This window comes from Taudactylus pleione, unplaced genomic scaffold (genome assembly GCF_031769625.1).
Source record: "Taudactylus pleione unplaced genomic scaffold, aTauple2 ptg000040l, whole genome shotgun sequence".
Taxonomy (NCBI): domain Eukaryota; kingdom Metazoa; phylum Chordata; class Amphibia; order Anura; family Myobatrachidae; genus Taudactylus; species Taudactylus pleione.
The window spans coordinates 4,363,107-4,384,089 of NW_028284442.1; the positions used below are offsets into that span (position 1 = coordinate 4,363,107).

Here is a 20,983-nt window from a genome sequence, read left to right on the forward strand (position 1 = left end):
CATTCTTTGTGTAGTGTTGAATGATATGATAGAGTTATATAACTAATTAGTAGTAAATACATACTTTTAAATTATGTATACATGTACATAAGATGAGTTAATATGTAAGACAGGGCTTTTTATCTTTTCTCAACACAAGACCAAAATTAAATTGAGAACTCAGCCTTGGCAATCACGGTTCAGATTTTAATGCAATATTTTCCATTTAATTGACTAATTTCATTTAGTGTACTTTACGGTTGGCTACAGTTTAAAATATTTTTCAGTTGCATTGGAAAATAACCAGTGCTGAATTAACTGTTAAAGCTGTTTAAACATCAACTGATTAACTCAGCATTGGGTGGCTATTGCGATTTTAATGTAAATAGAAAGATTAAGAACATGTTGTTTCTTATGTGTGAGTATTTTGTCAACAAGGATGGATCAGTTTGTAAATGTAGGTCAAAATCCCCAACTCACTAAAGGATGTTCCTCTTAGCTAGGCTACTCCATCCCATCTTGGTATTTCTCTAAGCAACTGGAACTAATGTTGGCAGGGTAGTGGTGTGTGTATTAATATTGTCTGTGGATAGGGTGGTGTATTATTGTTGTGTGTGCATAGGGGGATTAATTAATATTATCTATGTCATATGGTGGTCACTAATTATCTGTATTATATGGCAATTTCTGATGCTCTCTGTATTATATGGTGGTCACTGATACGATCTGTATTATATGGTGATCACTGATACTCTCTGTATTATATGGTGGTTAATATGATGGTCTCTGCATATATGGTATCACTGCAATAGTGCTTTTATTATTGTTAGCAGTTATTGACATGAACTGCCTGCTTCCAAACACTCAGTAGGTCACTGATTCCTGGTCTTCCCAATCAGAAACTTTAACCCAGCTGGGCTCAGCCTCAGGCCAGAGATAACATAACACCTCTCTCAAGTGTTACCACTAACCTCCAGCAGGGATGATGCAGGGAATCACCAACCACTATAACAGCCTGCTCAGTGTTTTTCTCAAGTACCTTTGTATAAATTGTGTTTACATAAATGCTCCTGCTTCTGAACTATACTTTCACTTTCCAGTATAGTTTCATCCATTTGTCCATCAATCCTTATCTCTCTCTCTCTCCCCATCAGTCCTTATATATCACCCCCCCCCCCCAGTCCTGATCTCACTCTCACCCCCTTCCCCATCCCCCCAAATACTGGCCTCTGCTTGAGTGATCCTCTCTCCGTGGCTGCCTGATGATACTCACGGCCAGTCCAGACAGTCCTCCTCTGCTTGTGATGCTTAGGTGTGGACAGATGGATGGGAAGGCTGATGGGCATGTGGACAGACTGGTGGATGGGTGGGCATGCGGATGGGTGGGGACTGCTGGCGTTGGGTTACACAGTGTGATTTCTGATGTCATGTCATGCTGCACAGAGTTGCACAGTTGGGGGCAGGGGCAGCCGGGCAGTGTCTGAGCCATCTGCTGCAGGTGCACAGCGCTGCCCGGATTTGAATAAAAAAAAAGTGCATGCGCCGAATAATCCTCAAATCCTGGGATTGGAAGCTCCAATCCCGGGTTTGCCTCTTGCATGCATTACTGTTATGAGCTGCGTCCATGGATGCAGCATGGGAACATCTGTGTGACCTGCTGTAGGCTGAGTAACCCATGGGGTCACTTAAGCCGGTGAATACAGTTGCTCAGTAGAGGTCAGGAAATCTCCTTCAACCGATGGAGATCCTGGCCTCTTCCCTTCCCCCAGTGGCCCCTCCCTGCCCAGAAACTGACAGTCTGCTGCCACTCTGTGCATGATCACACAGGACCTGTACTTTCGCAGTACGGGTCTTGCGCTGCCGCAAAATGGCATAATCGGAGGTTGTAAATATATTACATTCAGTTTTCTGAGTAAAAAACATAATAGCCAGGTACCAAAATAGAATGAAGGAATGTGAATATTGCCATTATTCCTTCCATGGCCATAGAGAGCCAGCCCAGGGGGAAGTGGAGGCGTTGCCTAATCATGGGAGGCATGGCCATAACCCCTTAGAAAAAACAGAAAAACATATTTGCAGTGCTGTTAAGCGGCATTGTGCGCTGTGTAGGGGGGCACTTTGAGCCCCTTAGCCTGGTGCAAATCCAAAGGGGGGCATGATCAGTGTGATTGCTCCCCCTCACAGACAGAGGAGAGGACACTGCAGTCTCCCTGGACACCCATTGCAGCCCAGCACACAGCAGTGTGTGCTGGGCTGCTGACAAGTATGAGGGAGGGGGGGCAGCATCGGGTCAGGCCCCCATCAGGCCCCTCCAACAAGCCCGGGCCTGGGTAATTAGTACATGCTACTTCCCCATCTCGGCGCCCCTGATTCCTTCTATAGTAAAATTAAAATGTGTGGGTTTAAATGTCAACTTGTATAACAGGTACACAGTAGTTGGTTTTGGGGGTGGAATCATTACCCTCATTGCCCTTGGACGGAGGATGGAATTTTAGTGGTTGTTCAAATATTCTCAAATCAGCTCATGCATTTTATTATATTTCATATTATAAAAAGCCTTACCATTACAATTGCTTAAATTTTTTTATACCATTATACCGGATAGCAAATACATTTTTTCACTTAAAGTAAACAAAATAATGAATGGGGTGCAAAATAGTAAATATTAAAAAGGAAAGAAGAAAAACATAGAATAAAAATTTGTTCTTTGTAAATAATATACAAGAAGTAGCAAACTAATGAGGATTGATGCCACTTAACTCTAAAAACTATTTTGATGTAAAGGACTTGTCATGAGACTCTATGGACCAAATGTAATAGGGTTTAGAAAATGTGAGAGAAAACTGTCACATTTTTAAACTCAGCCAGTAATAAAGTCACAGAACAGGCAAACTCGCATGTTTTTCAGTCTCAAAAAACTCTCAAGATTTAAACTCTCATCCAGGTGTTTCCTGTTTTGACTGCTAAGTGGATTATTTTCCGATAAAACCATATTTAGTTTTCTTATATATGCATACTGTATGTCAATTGGATAGCTTTAGTTCCTATATGGGACTTCAACATACAGTATTAGACTATGCTTTTTGGCACTGCTCTGCTTGTTCTGTGTAGACAAATTGTATATATATGATATATATTTATTACAGTGTTTTTATTTAGAGAGATGTGGTTTGGGTGGATTGAGGCCTGTTTTAATTTGTCCTGATTTTGCATTTAAAATTTGGGACCTATTATTTTGTAACTAGCCAGAACTAGGTCTTGCCATATTCTGCTATTTTCAGCAGCCCCATTTTAATTTGGAGGAATCCTTTGATACTAATTTTCCACCAACATAGACATGATGTCCAAGAATTCAACAGGAGAGTGAAGTGTAGCCAAACAAGTGCACTCATATCTTAAAAATACAAACTAGGCAATCTCAGATTGACCATATGTGACACAAGAGGGTAGTTTGAGCCCCACCATGGCCCTAGCTGAGTTTGTATAATCTCCCCATGCTTATATGAGTTTCCACCCACAATCCAAAAATATACTGTAAGTAGCGTAGAAGTAGCATAGAAGGCTAACAGAAATCCACCCAGTCTGACAGTGGTTGAACCCTGAGACATGGGCTGTACTTTACATACAGTAAGTCAATTAGTGGGTGTTAGACAAGTTATCAAATGGGACACTGGTTAAGGAGAGGGGGTTTAGCTATAGGAGAGTCTATATCTGTGACTTTGCTCCTGACTGAGGTTTATTTCTTAAAGACATTCATACCACCTTTCTCTAAAGTGTTTTGTTTTCCTTACCATTTGATGGTGGAAATGAGCGTCAGATAAGAAAGGGTGGTGCAAAGAATGCTACTGCATACTCTCCTTTTGGCTGACATAGCCCATATTGGGGTAATCCACACCACTTTGTCGGGTGGACCATTAATAGGCATAATAAGGGGTAGACGGAGACCATTGGACAGTCACCTTTGGGCAAATTGGAGGATCTTATAGGTTGAGTTTCATCAGCCCCTTTTACTCCTTGCCACCTAGTTATATTTATTTTAATGACCACATTTTAAAAACTTGTGCCTGTGTTGTTACTTTATTAAAACATTAAGTGAAGTGACTGACTACCTGTACACACCTGGCTTCTGTACCCTGCATCAGTTCTGTTTAACATTATGGAAACATTGCTTACCCACATGAGAATAAACAAATGTTCTTGCTTCCTCCAACAGGGATGCTAGTTACAGGAAGGATGTGCTCATGTTTACAAACTGACAGTATTACCAAACTGTATGCAAAACTAGAGAAGAAGTTGATTTTTCATTTAAGCTCCCTTTACTACTCTAATTTTTCTATCACCAGATTGAAATGTGGAACCTCCCTATTCATCTGTATGATATATCTCCTACATGTAGTACATTTCCTAAAAATGCAGAAACAAAAATTGTATGTTTTTTGTTGGATGGGGTGCATTTTTAATTTATTTATTTTTATGGGGGGAGGTTTGATTACCGAAAATGGTATTGACCAATACAAAATATCCCTGTCTCTCCTCTTCTCTCTGGGGGAAATACATTAAACCTTGGAGAGATTTAAAGTGGAAAGAGATAAAGCACCAACCAATCATCTCCTACTGTAACTGTCATTTCTTCTTGGGGGTCCATAGGAATCCATAGGAATGCCTTGGGGATATTATGGTTGGAAGACTAGGCACCAAACAGTTAAATTATTCTCTATGTGTATGTACAAGCGCTCTAAAATCAATTTATCTTGTGATGGTGCAGCTGCAGGTATAGGAGGTAACCACCCTCAATTCACTTATGGATCTGTCATTTTTAAAAATACCTTAGCGCTCGACCTCTTATAATATAATGTAGAATAAATTCATGAAATTTGTGTTTTCTTATTAAACCTTTGTTTGATGTAATGATGTAAATGAATTGAATCTGTATGTCTTATTAAAACATTTTATTTGTCTAGTTCATGATATCAGCATAATCATAGCAATTTTTACTCCATTGATTGTTATATTATTAGTTTAGATTCAAATGCTACTACAAAAATATGATAAGAATCGGATATTTGAGCCAATCCTTATATATCAATTAAAATATATAGCTAAATAAATACAGAAATAATTCTACTTGTGTGGTAAGAAACAGCCAGCTGACGGTAAGTAAATCTACGACGTCAACATAAACAAAAGTACGTTTAAATCACAAACTGACACAGGAAGAGGGTGAATGTGTGGGAATGTATAGTATAGACAAATACAATAGTGCTGAGTGCAGGGGTTAGGGATAGCGGGAAGGGGATCGGGTGATGAATGATGTCCCAATGTGGTTCAATTGATATGTCCAAAATCAGACCTGCTGAAACAACCCAAATGGCCCGCTGATGATGATGTAAATTTTGGCAGCTTGTTCCAATGAGGTGTTGCCCGCCGGGATCCATCTACCGATATGCCCCGTGGGTGACTGTCCCTTGTGGGCTCGCTGAGACGCAGGTCTCTCCCTGTGTGTTACATACACATACAGAATAATTTGTACTATTGTATTGCCTATCCCTGTAAGAGTATATATGATTCGGGATGACCGAGGAGACAGTTGCACCTTCACCAGCTGGGAAGCGGGACGAGAAAGCCTTACAGATTAAATTAATTTACGTCATTACATCAAACAAAGGTTTAATAAGAAACACAAATTTCATAAATGTATTCTACATTATATTATAAAAGGTTGAGCGCTAAGGTATTATTAAAAATGACAGAACCAAACAGTTAAAGCTTATGCTCCCAAAATGCCCCGGGTCCTCTTCCATATATACTCCACCCATAGGACTTCAGTTTTTTTGTGTGCTGCTGCAGAACTCAGATGCACCTTTGTGACAGGAGGACTGCTTAGAGCAGTCCTAAGCTTTTATTTTATGTTTTATTTTATTTTAAGTTTTTTTGAGTTGGCAGTACCAGGCGTCTGTATTAAGACGCATGTACTGCGACTCCATCTACCTTCGCCAGGCCGCAACATCTGTAATTGTGCTGGTGATTTCGGCGGGTCATGGCTGAGCTGCGATCTGGACTGCACCGGATGCTTGGAGATGTCAGGTAAGGCGATTCCTCGCTTACGGGGAATTGTACGTGGCAGTGCTTGCTTCTGGTGTCAGAGATGCACCAAAAGCTGCTGCTATAAGGACCAGGGATTGTCATCGTTACTATACCAGCCGGGGCCCTATAGTCTGACACTGGGGATTGGCAGCAGACGCAATCTGCTGTCACAAGGGCAGCATACCCGGCTGGTTAATGCAGCTATGGGGAGGTAGGCGCTCCCCCGTCAGCTCCTCCCCCAACCCATACACAGTTCCTATGAGGGATTCGCGTGTCTGGGTTGCTCCACCTACCCTCCATGTGTATGAGATGCTCACGGTTCATGCAGTGCACCCAGTAGCTATGGTCTCAGGAGGGTCTGGGTCAGTCTCCCTGTATGCCTCTCCCTTTGATAAGGTATATTATGTTCTATGTCCTACCATTCCTTTGCGTTGCTGTAGCTTATTTAGAGCCAATTGTAATTATATTACATGTGCATTGCATGTGACTGTTTGCTAGCTTTGCGATTGTGCCTTTACTTTAAATAAGTCAAAAGATAAAGGGAAAAAGTAGGGGTAGCAACCTGTGCTGGTTTCATGTAAATCATGTAAGGCTTGTGTGTCCTCACAGGACATAAAGGAGGGTTTGTATGTTGACTGTTATACCTTACCAGTCCGGTTTACCTGTTGTTGGACAAGAGCCATCTTGGGTTACCTCTTTGTCCCAGGTTATGATGCAGGTGGTGGATTGTTTGGCTACTCTGTCAATTCCTCCTTGGATGGGGTGTCCACATATGTTTTCACCTCATATGCATTTGGCAATAAGGGATGTTGATGGCCATTCTAGTCAGAGTGTGGCACCATCTAATGTTGATAACAGACCAGTAGTGACTAAAGCGCATAAACACAAGTTGTCTTTATCTCAGTCTGCCCAACATATGGATTCAGGAGCATCATCAGAGGAATCTGATGATGCACAGGATTCCTCTCCAGGATCTACTTCTGGGGAGGAGGATCATTCATCTACTGTGGATGTTACTTCTTTGGTGAGGGCGGTTAAATCAGTCCTAGATATTCAGGATGATGAACCTGCTCATAAGACTGTTTAATCCCCACTGAAAGGTGGTCAAAACGGAGTTCCCTGTGTCTGAACAGCTCACTGAGCTTATTGAGGAGGCATGGGGTAGCCCTGATAAGCAGTTTTATGTAGATAGAAGGATAAAATCATTGTATCCATTCCTACCTTTTGTATGTGTAAAGTGGGAGGTACCGCCTACTGTGGATGCTCATGTAACACATTTTATCAGAAGTGCTACATTGCTTATTCCATTAGCATCTTCTCTTAGGGATTCCACAGATAAAAATATTTAAGCCTGATTTAAAGCAATATTCTCATCATATGGAGCTGTTACCCATCTGGGTATAGCTGGAGCCTGGGTAGCCAAGGCTGTTGAAGAATGGATTGAGGCATTGGAAATTCTCTACCAAATGCTACCAGAGAACAGATGAAGAATGTCTCCCACATAAGGGAAGTGGCTTCCTATCTGGGAGGAGCTGCAGTGGATGATATAATTTTAGCTTCTAGGGCATCAGCAGCATCAATAGTAGCATGCAGGGCCCTTTGGTTAAGATCTTGGAAAGCTGACACAGGATCAAAGGGGGTGCTGGAAGTTTTACCTTTTCATGGAAAGTTTCTTTTTTCGATAAGAGTTGTATAACATAATTTCTACTCTGGCGGCTTCAAAGTCAGCTGGTCTGCCATCTAAGTCAAATAGTAGAGATAAGCAGGTTTCTTTTCAGTCCTTCTGTCTTCAGGGAGGAGGTAAGGCACAGACTTTTTCTAAGCTGACTAGTTTTTGTAAGTCAAAATGACAACCTAATGCAAGACGTTCAGCTTCTAAGCCGGAACACAAGCCCTTGGCCTGAAGGAGCAGGCCTCCACCTGGGGGATCCCACGGTGGGGGCCGACTTCTTCAGTTTGCGGATTATTGGCATAAAAAAACTACAGATGCCTGTGATGCAAAAGTTTTTTGCCTCCATCAGATGTGGACAAGGCCTTGGCTTTTCAGGAAGCCATTCATTCCCTGCTACAGGCAGGGGTAATAGTCTCAGTTCCTGCGTCCCAACAAGGAAGGGGTTATTACTCAAATCTATTTCTGGTCCAAAAACCAAATGGGTTTTATTGCCCTCTATTGAATCTAAAAACCCTCAACAGGTTTATCCAAGTTCCATATGGAAACTCTCCAGTCAATTTTTTTTGGCTATGAGCCTGGAGATTCCATGGTTTCCCTGGATATTCAGCATGCATATCTTCATATTCCAATTATCCCATCCCACCAGCAATTTTACTATTTGCTGTCCTTCAGCAACATTATTAATACAATTTCAGGCTCTACCCTTTTGACCTTTCTACGGCTCCTCGGGTATTTACCAAAATAATGTCAGTCATGATGGCTCATCTCAGGTGTCAGGGAGTTAGAATTTTGCCATATCTGGATGACTTTCTGATATTGGCATGGCCTCTGCAAATGTTGAACTCTCTCCAGGTGGAACAGCAGCATCATTTAATATGGTCCCAGATGATCTGTCTCACCCCAGTGGTTCATCACTCCCTTCTGTGGTGGCTAAAAATGGAGCATCTCAACAAAGGGCGACCTTTCTGGGTTCCAAATTGGGTGCTTCTCACCATGGATGCCAGTCTTCTAGGATTGTGGGCAGTGACAGGTCATCACACCTTCCAGGGGAGATGGACAAATCAAGAAAGTCATTTGCCAATAAACAATTTAGAACTGTGTGCAGTATACAAAGCACTTGTCAGGGCACAGGACCTGCTCCAGGGCAGGCTTGTCCAGATCCAGTCCAACAACGTGACTACAGTGGCCTACCTCAATCAATGGGGTGGCACAAGGAGTTATGCGGCCATGAAGGAAGTAACAAAGGTTCTCATTTGGGCAGAATGTCATCTTCCAGCCATCTCGGCAATATTCATTCCTGGGGTACTTAGTTGGGAAGCTGAATTTCTAAGTTGCCAGGACATACACGCCAGAAAATGGTCTCTCCATCCGGGAGTGTTTCAGCTCCTGATAAACAAATGGGGTCTACCAGAGATAGATCTCATGGCGTCATGCCACAACCACAAAGGTACAGGTCCAGAGACCCATCAGCAGCCTTCGGGGATGCACTGGTAGTAAGATGGGACTTCAAGTTGGCATATCTCTTGCCTCCAATTTCCCTGCTCTAAAGAGTTCTCAGGAAATTCAAGCAGGAAGGCAAACAGTAATACTGGTGGCTCCGGCTTGGCCCAGACACCATTGGTTCACCAACATACTGAATCTGTTGGTAGACAGTCTGTATCCTCTTACTCGGTGGCAGGATCTGCTAACGCTGGGTCCCTGCCAACATCTGGACATGCCCCGTCTGGCTTTGACGATGTGGCTCTTGAATCTTCCATCCTAAAAGCGAAGGGATTTTCCAGTTTTGTAATTCAAACGATGCTTAGAGCATGGAAGCCTGCTTCTGTTCGCATCTATTACAGAGTTTGGCATTCTTTTGGTAAATGGTGTTCTCATAAGGAATATGATCCTAAGATGTTTAGGATTTCCAGGATACTGGCTTTTCTGCAGGCAGGGTTAGACAGTGGTCTCTGCCTGGCAACTTTGAGAGTGCAGGTTTCTGCACTGTCAGTCTGGTTCCAGCGGAAGATTGCTGCATTACCAGATGTTATGGAAATGGTACTGAGTTCCTTACGCACTGGATAATAAGGGTTGCGGGGTTTGCTGCAGCTAAGATAGAGGTGCCTAACCTCTTGGTTAATAATATGGAGTGAGGTTTGTTACCGCGCTATATCCCTATATGTGGTGTATGTACATCAGTCTAAAACAGACTTAGATGGATATTAGTGAAAATCTATTTGTTGGTTAAACACACTGTTAACCACAGATTTGTATCACATATATGTAAAGGAAGTTATACACATAATTATGATAATAAACTGTAAAGTTAAAGCACAATATTACAAACATGTAGTATATGCACATTAGATGAGGTTGTACACAAAAAAAAAGATTAAATAAACACTGTTGAGCACAAAAAAAATGTAATCACAATAATGTAGGTAGATGTGCACATTGAATTAGACAGAATGCTTGTGAATGGTGATTCTATATAGATCTATTGTTCATATAGTCATGTAGGAGTAGCGGCGTCCTCTTAACTTGATGGGTCCATTCTGTACAATCCTGGGTACTGGAAGGGTGATGCTGGTGAGTTGAAGGATTGTAGTCCCGACCACTGGTGGTTTTAGACTGATGCACATACTGTACACCACATATAGGGGTATAGTGCGGTAACAAACCTCGCTCCATATTACCAGATGTTAGAATTTTTTTTTTTAGCACCGTGGGATTTAACAGCAGAGAATATGAGCAATTAGGTTTCTAGAAACATTTACCCAAATTAACTGACAGAAAATCTAGTTTAGATTTATTCATAAATAATCCCACTGGTGGATCAATAACATTTAGCCACTACATAATAGTAATACAGCATGTTATATGTTCAAAATAAAAAGGAGAGTTGAATTGTGACAATCGTTGTCTATTAAAAACAATATTAAAAAGATTTCAACATTTATTAACAAAGTTCTTTATCTTCAAATGTAAAATTGTTAATCCTAGTTATGATCCATTTATAACTCTCCCCACTTCTGATATACCATATTTACATACAAATTAAAAAAACAAGCTCCTGAAAATGCTACAGTAGTAACCTCAATGCATAAAAAGTTAATTATTACCTTACAGATTGATCTGAATGTTGTGCTAGATACACTAGAAGGACTAAACTTAGAGAGGAGGGTAAGGCCAGCTAGAAGGTACAATTTTTGCACCTTGGTAAAACGATGTTGCACTGCAGGGAGAGTAGTGTTGCAAATTTAAAATATGCATATAGATTTGCAATTGGGAGGAAGCTCATCCTAGCTCATCTCTAAATTGCAGAGTACACACCATACACTGTATTGTCTGATATATCGTCCTGATGATCGGAAGGATATATTGTACATATCGTATAATGCCCGAACCATCATTCCTGGTTGTCGTTCAATGAGTATTCCCATCTACTACACTTCAGATGGAACGAATCAATGAATGACGCAGTGTAGTTACATGCAGAATGTAATGATACATTGCATCATTTTATGGTGGATCGTGCAGTGTGTGCAACGCGCAATGTATTGTTCATTCACTCGCCACATCAATGGGTTGCACCGTTGTGAGGTGTGTACTCAGCTTTAGGCTTTTGTGTGTTATGCAAAAATAGCCAATATTATTCCTGCATGCAAAAACAAACAAATTCAAATAAACGTTACATTTCCAACCCTTATGTAATGTGGTTTGGCCAGGTGCAAATTAGCGCACTTTGCTTTGCTCCTAAGTATACCTATACTGTAACTATACTGAGGGGTACACAGTACAGAAGTAGGAGTAGCAAATCTATGCATCCTTATTGCCATTTACATTTCAGAATGCCTTTCCTAATATGATTTTGCATGCCGCATAGTAAATATACCAACCTGAAAACCTGCCACAAGTCTAAATACTGGCTTTTATGTACATCTTGTATACATCTTATAATAATACATATGCGTTGACAATTTTAACTTTAGCAGCATAAAATTTTAGCAGGATGCAAACTAATATCTTTGTTAATCAGAACGGGTATGTGTTTATCTTTCACAACTTTGGCTGGGAGAAAAGAACGATTAATAAACCATTCTATTTACATTGCTGAGACCTGTTCTCCTTTATTCTTACAGCTTAATGACATTATAGTGAGCACACCTGGGACTGCTATGCAGATGTACTTCCTGGAGACATTGCTGCTGCAAGACAAGCCATTACTTTTTGTTGGCCCCACAGGCACTGGGAAGACAGCTATTACAAACAGTTTCCTGCGACACTTACCTCAAGAAAAATATGTTGTATGTCAAATTAACTTCTCAGTGCAAGCTTCAGCTAATCAGACTCAGGACATCTTCCTAAAAAAACTCGAAAGGTACCCTGACTTTTAATTAAAATCAAGTGTATACAGTATATAAAAGTGCTGAATTTACTCCATGAAGATTATCCAACAAAATAATATTAAGCACCCAGTTTCAGTCTCTGACAATACAGATAACATCTGATTTGTATCACACTACACTGTTTACAGGCACCCAAACTACATTTTAATTGTTGTTGACACATATTCTGATTTATACTGAGCAGGAAATAGAAGACAATTCAAGAGAGCATGTGTTGTCTTAACTTTTTCTTATAAAAACTCTTCCATGGGAAAATAAATAGACATCTGGTACTGAGCTTTCTGCAGTCCATGGCATATTAAAATGAATCACTAAATTGTGACTTAATAGGAAATAAGGACCATCTGTCATTGCAAGATCAAAGCAGCAGGTGCATGCCTGCCAACAAAGGGAGGGTGGAGGTTATGTGTTTGAGGTTGAGAAGTGTGCAAGGTATTTGTTCCTTACTGATGTACACGTACTGTCTCCTGGGTACCTAAAAACTTTTCAAAATAAGTAAAAATAAATTTGAAATAATTATATTCTACAATTTTCTACATCTTTATGATACATATTTTATGAACATATTTGTTGTCTTACAATATAAAATATACTGTAGGAATATTATAAAAGAGTTTTAAATTACTTTTTAATAGTAACATGTCTTAGAAATGCTTTTAATGCTTCTAATTTGCTTTTATGGTCTCTGCAGTTTCTGCAAGCCAAGCTTTTTCACACTAACCGAGGACCTTTTACACTGCATTTCTGATTATCAGGTTCTTTGTGAGTTGGGAAAAGCTATATTAAAATAATTATTGTGTTGAGATCCTGGGAAGACCAAAAGTTTTCTACTCTGCCACCTTGATTCATTACTGGTTCTAAGTGTAGAAGAAATGAAAATAGAATACGTTTTTATTTTCTGTTATAAGTTTAGCGCTTAACATATGTTTTTATCGGAAAACTGGGAAGTGTTCATAAAACAAAGTATATTTATCAAAGCTGGGAGAGACCACACACCAAACCAATTATCCCGGCGCTAATCTGGAATTCCAAATTTTACCAAATAAATGTGCAACAAACGGTTACTTAAAAGCAGTAAGTCTAAAATGATGGTATATGTGAACACCCATAAAAAAACAAAAATTCAATATGTATCAGACTTGTCTAGTATATATAGATCTACTGCAAGATAGACTTCACATGCATACATAAATCAGTCATGGCTCCAAGATAGGAAAAATGTACTAATATGTTAATATATTCATTTTTAATCCGATGTTTGTTCACAATTACAAATACACATAATCTACAGACAAATACAACTCACATTATTCAAAATATACAATACACAAAACAATAGACCTCTATTGAGCATATATCTCTACACTAAAATCCACTTCGCTACTTGTGCATAATATGGCATGAATTTATTAAATCAATACAAGGGGTAAAAAACCAAGAGCAGTCCAATTAGAATATTGATCCTATAACCACCACACGACAGTTGAATGTCATATACTGACTTGCCAGCTGAATATTGTAAAACCGCTGTGTTGACGTAATATTAATCCGTTGTACAGGTCAGGTAATATAGCGTTGAGACGAGTAAAAGAATGCCAATTTCTCCAATGAAATGGGTTAGTGCTATAGCAAATATGGCTAGGCACAAACAATCATACCATCTCCCTTGGCTCCTGCTGCTCTGATATGTTATCCTCAGCTGTCCTTAAAACAGGTCGAGCAGTGCAGCGCCGCTGTATGTAGTGGGAGTCGGTTTCTCCAGTCAAAGTGAGCAGGTGTTGGAGCAGGTATTTGGAATCAGCAGTCCCTCAGTCTCCCCTCGTCTCTATTCACTTGACAATACTGCCCAGCCAAAGCAACAATGCCGATGCCTCTCTGCAATGTCGCCGCAGAGAACAAGGTGTGGCTGCAAACAAACCAGCTGGCGGTACCACTGGAGATCATCCACAAGTAGGAAATGCTGTGTAGTAGGGGGGAATCCTCTAACGCATTTCGCCCCTTTCAACGGGGGCTTTTTCAAAGAGACTGGGGGAGAGATAAAATTGTGAGAGATAAAGTACTAACCAATCAGCTTCCAATTTACATTTTGCAGGCTGTGTTTAAAAATGATAGTTAGGAGCTGATTGGTTGGTAATTTCTTTATTACAATTTTATTTCTCTCCCAGCTTTGCTACATACCCCCTTTGGGCTTAAATTTTCTACACAGAAATCTCACCACTATTTTTCTTTCACCTGAACTTCTCTAATTGGTGCACAATGGGAGGGACACAGTAAGCACAGTATAGTATGGCAGGAGGGGTCCATGATACTGGGGTGCATTGCATACAGTGACACATTTATCTTTCCAGCGCAATTGCTGTTCCACCAAGAAAGAGAAAAGTGAGGGCATTGGAGAAAGTGTTAGGATTATGGGTACTGTAGAGAATTCAAAGTAGCATCTCCTTTCTGCACACTACTACCCCTTTTACACCGGAGCTAAAACCCAGGTTATTGAAGGGTTAACCCGGGCAGCTTTCTGGTGTAAAAGGGGAGAGGGTTGGATCGCCGGGTCGAGTGACCCGGCAATCCAACCCAGGTAAATAGCAGGGTTTAACATGGGCGTAGCCCATGAAACACTGCTGTGAGAACAGCGCACTCCAGGTCACAATGACCTGGAGTGCGCTGCACGCCGGCCGATTGGTCCGGCTTCAGTGGGGCTTGGAGATGACATCATCTCCAAGCGACCACTTACACGCCGGAAGAGCCGGGTCTATGCAGACCCGACTCCGGTGTGAGCGGCGCTGACTCGGGAATATCCCGAGTCGGCGCCGGCAAAATTCCGGGCCTGATCCGGATAGGAACACTGTTACAACTCTGGGTCAGACCCAGAATTTTGGTGGAAAAGGGGTATCAGTGAATCAGTGATTCTTCTCTATATTTCTAACCATTCCATCATTTCATAGATGGATAAACAAAAACAACCAAACAGTGTAATATGTATCGGAAATTGGAGTGAAAATATTGTAGTTAGCACAGATGCTATAATTCTCAATGTAAATTATAAGTCTTCTATAATTATTTACCTTCACAGAGGTCTAATCGCATATTTGGTGCTTAAAAGATAAGTGATTCATATTATGCAAGAATAAAAAGTTTTAGCTTTATTAAAACAATATTAGTTTAGAACCTCCCCTTTAGATGGAATGGACTTTGGCACCCCCTGCCAAGGGGGGTACAGCAGCAATGGGTGAGAGGGGAGTGCTTAATGGTGACAGCCGGCACAGGGAGACTCTCCTACTTTTCCGATGGCGGGAGCGCCATCCGATTCTCGGGAGACTCCTGGACATTTCAGGAAAGTAGAGAAGTATGGTTCACTTAAATAATAGCACAGTGAAAAAAAATATGTCTGCCTCCAGATATTCAGGAAGTAAAAAAAAAAAAATTTTGGACCTATATAGCACTGGATGCTATGTAAAACATACTCTAAGGTGAGTTGGTGCTCTACCTTCTTCCAGCCTGCTACAGTTTTATGGAGACGGCGACACTATAGGCTAAATGTAATAGAGTGCGAGCCAGCGCTGTTGCCGAAATACATGCAAGTATTCTGGTATATTTATTGCAGCAAGCATGCTTGCTGTTTTAAAAGATAAAGTAATACTCGAATGTATTCCAGCAGCGGTGCCGGCTCGCACTCTATTACATTTAGCCTATATATCTTACAATGTGCAAATTATTTTTTGAAAACCAAATGGTATTCTACCACACAAAGTTACTGTAAATGTTACATGTCGAAGAGGGAAAATTAGGTGAGGGGAGGGTAGCAAGCACTGGATTGAAGTGTTTGATGTCTGTGTAGGGTTGAGGATTAAATATAATAGTTTTACATTTCGTCCATTAGACATTGGCTAACACACCTATTGAACATTTTTTTGTCTGTGCTATTATTTAAGACAATGAAGCTTCTCAATGCATTAGAAACCAGTGTCTCAGTGATGCCTATGGTTCTACATTCCCATCAAATATTAGTTGAGCCCACAAAATGACTATTTCCACTGTATGTAAGGAACAGGTGCTCATTAAGGAAATCTATTTAAGGTAGCGACCTCACACTTATTGAGGTGCAATGAGAATAAAAGGACCATAAGCCATACACACACATGGTGCTGTACGCCATTATTATTGGTGGTATGTTCTTTCATGCTGTTTATTTGTGTATCTGTGCCATACAATAAGCAAACTACTAACTGTATAACAACTCGTCCCCCAAGTTTGGAGAATGAGATATCGGGCTGTCTCTTACATTGGGGATAATGGAACAGAATCCTGAAATTGGGACAGTCTCTCCTAAATCAGAAGAATTGGGAGGAATGATGGCATTTATTATCGGACATTACACAATTTCAAATAAATGCTGTCAGTCGGCTTGTTAAAAGTCAGTGGGGTCAATTTAATTATGTGTGATGCTGGCAATGCAGGCTTCTATATCTTTTTAAAACTTTACCAGTGACAGTTCTGGGTTCTTTCCTTCACATCCTCCAATCCATATGCAGCAAATTTGTTTGGAATAACAAAAAACCTAAACATACATACAGTAGTAAAAATTGCTTTGCTAAATCCAAACACAATAGGGGTCTAGGCCTTCCACTCTTTGACAAATATTACCAAGCTATCCATCTCTTGCCTAGCAGCACCTGAAGTCAAGAAATGGATTGATATTAAGGATGCAATGTTGGAGGTCTTGGGGGTGGGGTTTCTGCCTTGGATCCCTAGGAGCATCAGACCAGTCTCAGCCTACACTTTCCCCTCCATTTGCTTCACTTTGGGTATATGGAATACACTGAACAAAAAGTTTGAATTGGCCCCTTATCCTTCTCCACTTACACTGCCCAGGGAATATTCTCTGTTTCCCTGTTCTATGGTCTTCACCCAACCTTGGTTAATGGTGGGTTTGAATAGATTCCTCCACATAACGGGGGAATAAGTTCTGTGATCTTTTGCGGACATACGCAAAAAGTAAAACCTTCTGAGTACCCTCCAATTCTGTTATATCCAATTAAAAAAGTTTCCTACAAGCCTAGAAACAATCATCTAAGTTTCGCCCTCTGACGCCATTTCAACGGCACTGTATCTATAACCCTAGACGTCGAGGCTGTATCTTGCTACTATATAGCTATCTCTTGTCTTCCCCCTACCCACCCATGGTGTCATTTAAAAATGGCATGGGAATGAGACCTGGGAGATTTGCTGTATGAGGATGGATAGCTGTTCATTTGTCAACAGATTGCAAAACCCTCTATTAACACAGCTATACAGGAAAATACATATAATAAATATGCTAGATGGTATTTGGTTCTAACGATATTACACTCTATCTATCCCCAAATGTCTGATCTTTGTTGGTGTAACTGTGGGCAAAGAGTTACCTTTCTCCATATCTGGTGGGACTGCCCACTTATATCTCATTCTTGGGATGATTTATGGGCTCTGATTGCTCACGCTATGGCTATTCAAATAACGAAAGACCCTCGGATCATATTACTGTGCCAACCTGTTAGAGCAATAGCTAAATCCTCAGATAAACTTATCCAGCACATGTACAATGCAGCTAAACTTCAAATAGCCAGTGACTGAATATCAGCGATTCTGATTCTGAAAAAGCCCTGCAACCTTCAAGAGCAAACTTCAGAAAGTATGGGATCCATGGTACTTATAATGTACAACAAGAGTAACCCACCTGGCACCTTCTAACTCTTTCATTATTTTCTTGACTTCTACTGTATACATGGTTTTTTGTGATGCATTTTTATATTATACCCTATTTATGGTCCCAACATTGCTGTGATTGCTCCCCCCCTTCCCAACTACCTTTTCCCCATTTAGGACTATGCTGTTGGAGCTGCCTAGAGTTCCGCCACCTCCCTTACTTGGTCCCTTACCCCACATATCATCTCTCTACTGAACCAAAAAACCCAGCAGCATTTTTGTTATTTGCTCTTGGCAATACAATGTCTATATTTCTTACTGTAAATTTACCTTTTTCACAGGTTTTTTGTTTGCAATGGGTCACAGACTTTATATGCAGATTTAGGGGCATACAGTGGGGCAAAAAAGTATTTGGACAGCCACCGATTGTGCAAGTTGTTGCACTTTAAAAGATGAGAGAGGTCTGTAATTTCCATCATAGGTACACTTTAACTGGAAATCACATTGTATGATTTTTAAACAATTTATTTGTATATTCTTTTGGAAAAAAAATATTTGGACAATCAAAAAGTTTAACTCAATACTTTGTAAAGTAACCTCGGTTGGCAATTACAGAGGTCAAACATTTCCTGTAGTTCTTGACCAGGTTTGCACACACTGCAGCAGGTATTTGGGCCACTCTTCAATGCAGATCTTCTCTAGATGTGTCATATTTTGGGGCTGTCGCGAGGCAACACAGACTTTCAACTCCCTCCACAGATTTTCTATGGGGTTGAGGTCTGGAGACTGGCTAGGCCAATCCAGGACCTTGAAATGCTTCTTACAGAGCCACTCCTTAGCTGCCCGGGTGGTGTGTTTGGGGTCATTGTCATGCTGGAAGACCAGGCCACATTGCATCTTCAATGCTCTTACTGAGGGAAGGAGGTTTTTCCCCAAAATGTCACGATACATGGCCCCATTCATCCTCTCTATAATATGGATCAGTCGTCCTGTCCCCTTTGCAGAAAAGCATCCCCAAAGCATGATGTTTCCACCCCCATGCTTCACAGTGGGTATGGTATTTTTGGGACGCCACTCATCATTCTTCTCCCTCCCAACACGGCGTGTGGAGTTTATACCAAAAATGTCTATTTTGGTCTCATCTGACCACATGACATTCTCCCAATCCTCCTCTGGATCATCCAGATGGTCATGGGCGAACTTTAGACGGACCTGGACATGTGCTGGCTTAAGCAGGGGGACCTTTCGGGCGCTGCAGGATTTGAATCCATGATGACGTAGTGTGTTACTAATGGTAACCTTTGGGACTGTGGTCCCAGCTCTCTTGAGGTCATTGACCATGTCCCCCCATGTAGTTCTGGGATGATCCCTCACCGTTCTCAAGATCATTGATACCCCACGAGGGGAAATCTTACATGGAGTCCCTGGTCAAGGGAAATTGTCAGTGATCTTGTATTTCTTCAATTTTTTAATAATTGTGCCCACAGTTGATCTCTTCTCACCAAGCTGCTTGCCTATTGTCGAGTAGCTCATCCCAGCCTTGTGCAGGTCTACAATTTTGTCCCTGGTGTAATTAGACAGGTCTTGGCCATGGTGGGGAGGTTACAGTCTGACTGTTTGAGGGTGTGGACAGGTGTCTTTTATACAGTTAACCAGTTCAAACAGGTGCCATTAATACAGGTAACGAGTGGAGGATAGATGAGCTTCCTAATGCTGGCCATACATGCTACAATTATCGGGGCGATCCGCCTGATATTGGCGGATTGCCCCGGTAATTGTAGCATGTGTGCGGGCGACCGAGGGTTAAATATTGCTCAGTCGGGCATGCAGGATTGTCCAGCATGCCCGTCCGATGCGATATTTACCCGGTAACTGTCGGCCGCATCGGGCAGTGTATGCCTAGTGTGGCCGACAGACAGACATTTCCTGTGTTCCTTCCTACGGAAGGAACAGGGAAATGTCTCCTTCCCCGGGGGCGGAGCGCAGATGTCGGGCTATATACTGTGAGATTTCTCTCACAGTGTATGCCGGCGACATCTGCGGCTGGCAGCCGGCCAGTTAAAATGTCTGTCGGTCTGACAGACATTTTATCTGGCTGTGTTTGCCCAGCATAAGGAAGATGTAACAGGTCTGTGAAAGCCAGAATTCTTGCTGGTTGGAAGGTGTCCAAATATTTATTTTCCGCAAGAATATACAAATAAATTATTTAAAAATCATACAGTGTGATTTCCAGAATTTTTTGTTCTGATTCTGTCTCTCACAGTTAAAGTTTAACTTTGATGGAAAGTACAGACCTCTCTCATCTTTTAAAGTGCAACAACTTGCACAATCGGTGGCTGTCCAAATACTTTTTTGCTCCACTGTATGTATCAAAGCTTGATGCTAGATAAAATTGTGAAATATATATCACCAGCCAATCAGCTCCAAACTATCATTTCTTAAGCACAGCCTGCAAAATGTAAGTTAGAAGCTGATTGGTTGGTGATATATATTTCACAATTTTATCTCACATCAAGCTTTGATACATATGCCCCTTAGTTCCTCACTGCTTTCATTTCAGTTTATTTTTTGTATGCTCTGAATGATTTGACCCTCTCTACTTATTCCTTCATATGTTTATCACAGCTTCTATGACCTGCAATAAATAAAAATAAAATAAAAAATAAATTACACAAATCCTATGGAACACGCCTTCCAGCATTCTATATACTAAAGAAAAATAACATGTTTTTAGCCTTTCTCCTCAGAAGAAACAAAGAACTTCAGGGACATACAATTAGAATTCTACCCGCAAATATACATGCAGACATATAACATTTCATTAAATCATTGCTGTGCATTGTTTATATTTTTTAAGCTGTATAAACTGTTTATGTTTCTTAATTAAGGACAATTTGGTCTAGCACGCATGGCTTATATAGCAATTTGCATTTTGTTCTTGAAAGTTATTTTTCCTTTTCACATTTAGATCCAAAGCAGACAGTAACAAATGACAGAGAACATGGGGTAGCATTTATCACGGGTTATCACCTGCGGTTACCAACCATTGCTAGCATTATTCCCTGCTAATTGTCTGGTTACTAAATTGCTGCTTATCAAGCTTTTACTATAATCATGAAACAAATGTCACCTGGTTCACTGTTACATTTTATGTAGAGCAAGGAGTTTAAAATATGTC

At 40.8% G+C, this 20,983-nt stretch overlaps 1 protein-coding gene across 1 annotated transcript in view; it reads left to right on the plus strand.

Annotated features, from left to right (window-relative positions):
- Positions 1-20,983, plus strand: part of LOC148538322 (dynein axonemal heavy chain 3-like) — a 1,025,530-nt gene that overhangs the window by 427,127 nt on the left and 577,420 nt on the right. The window contains exon 27 of the mRNA XM_088455384.1: positions 11,857-12,095. Within this exon, the coding sequence (XP_088311510.1) occupies positions 11,857-12,095 (239 nt within the window). The remainder of the gene's footprint in view (positions 1-11,856; positions 12,096-20,983) is intronic.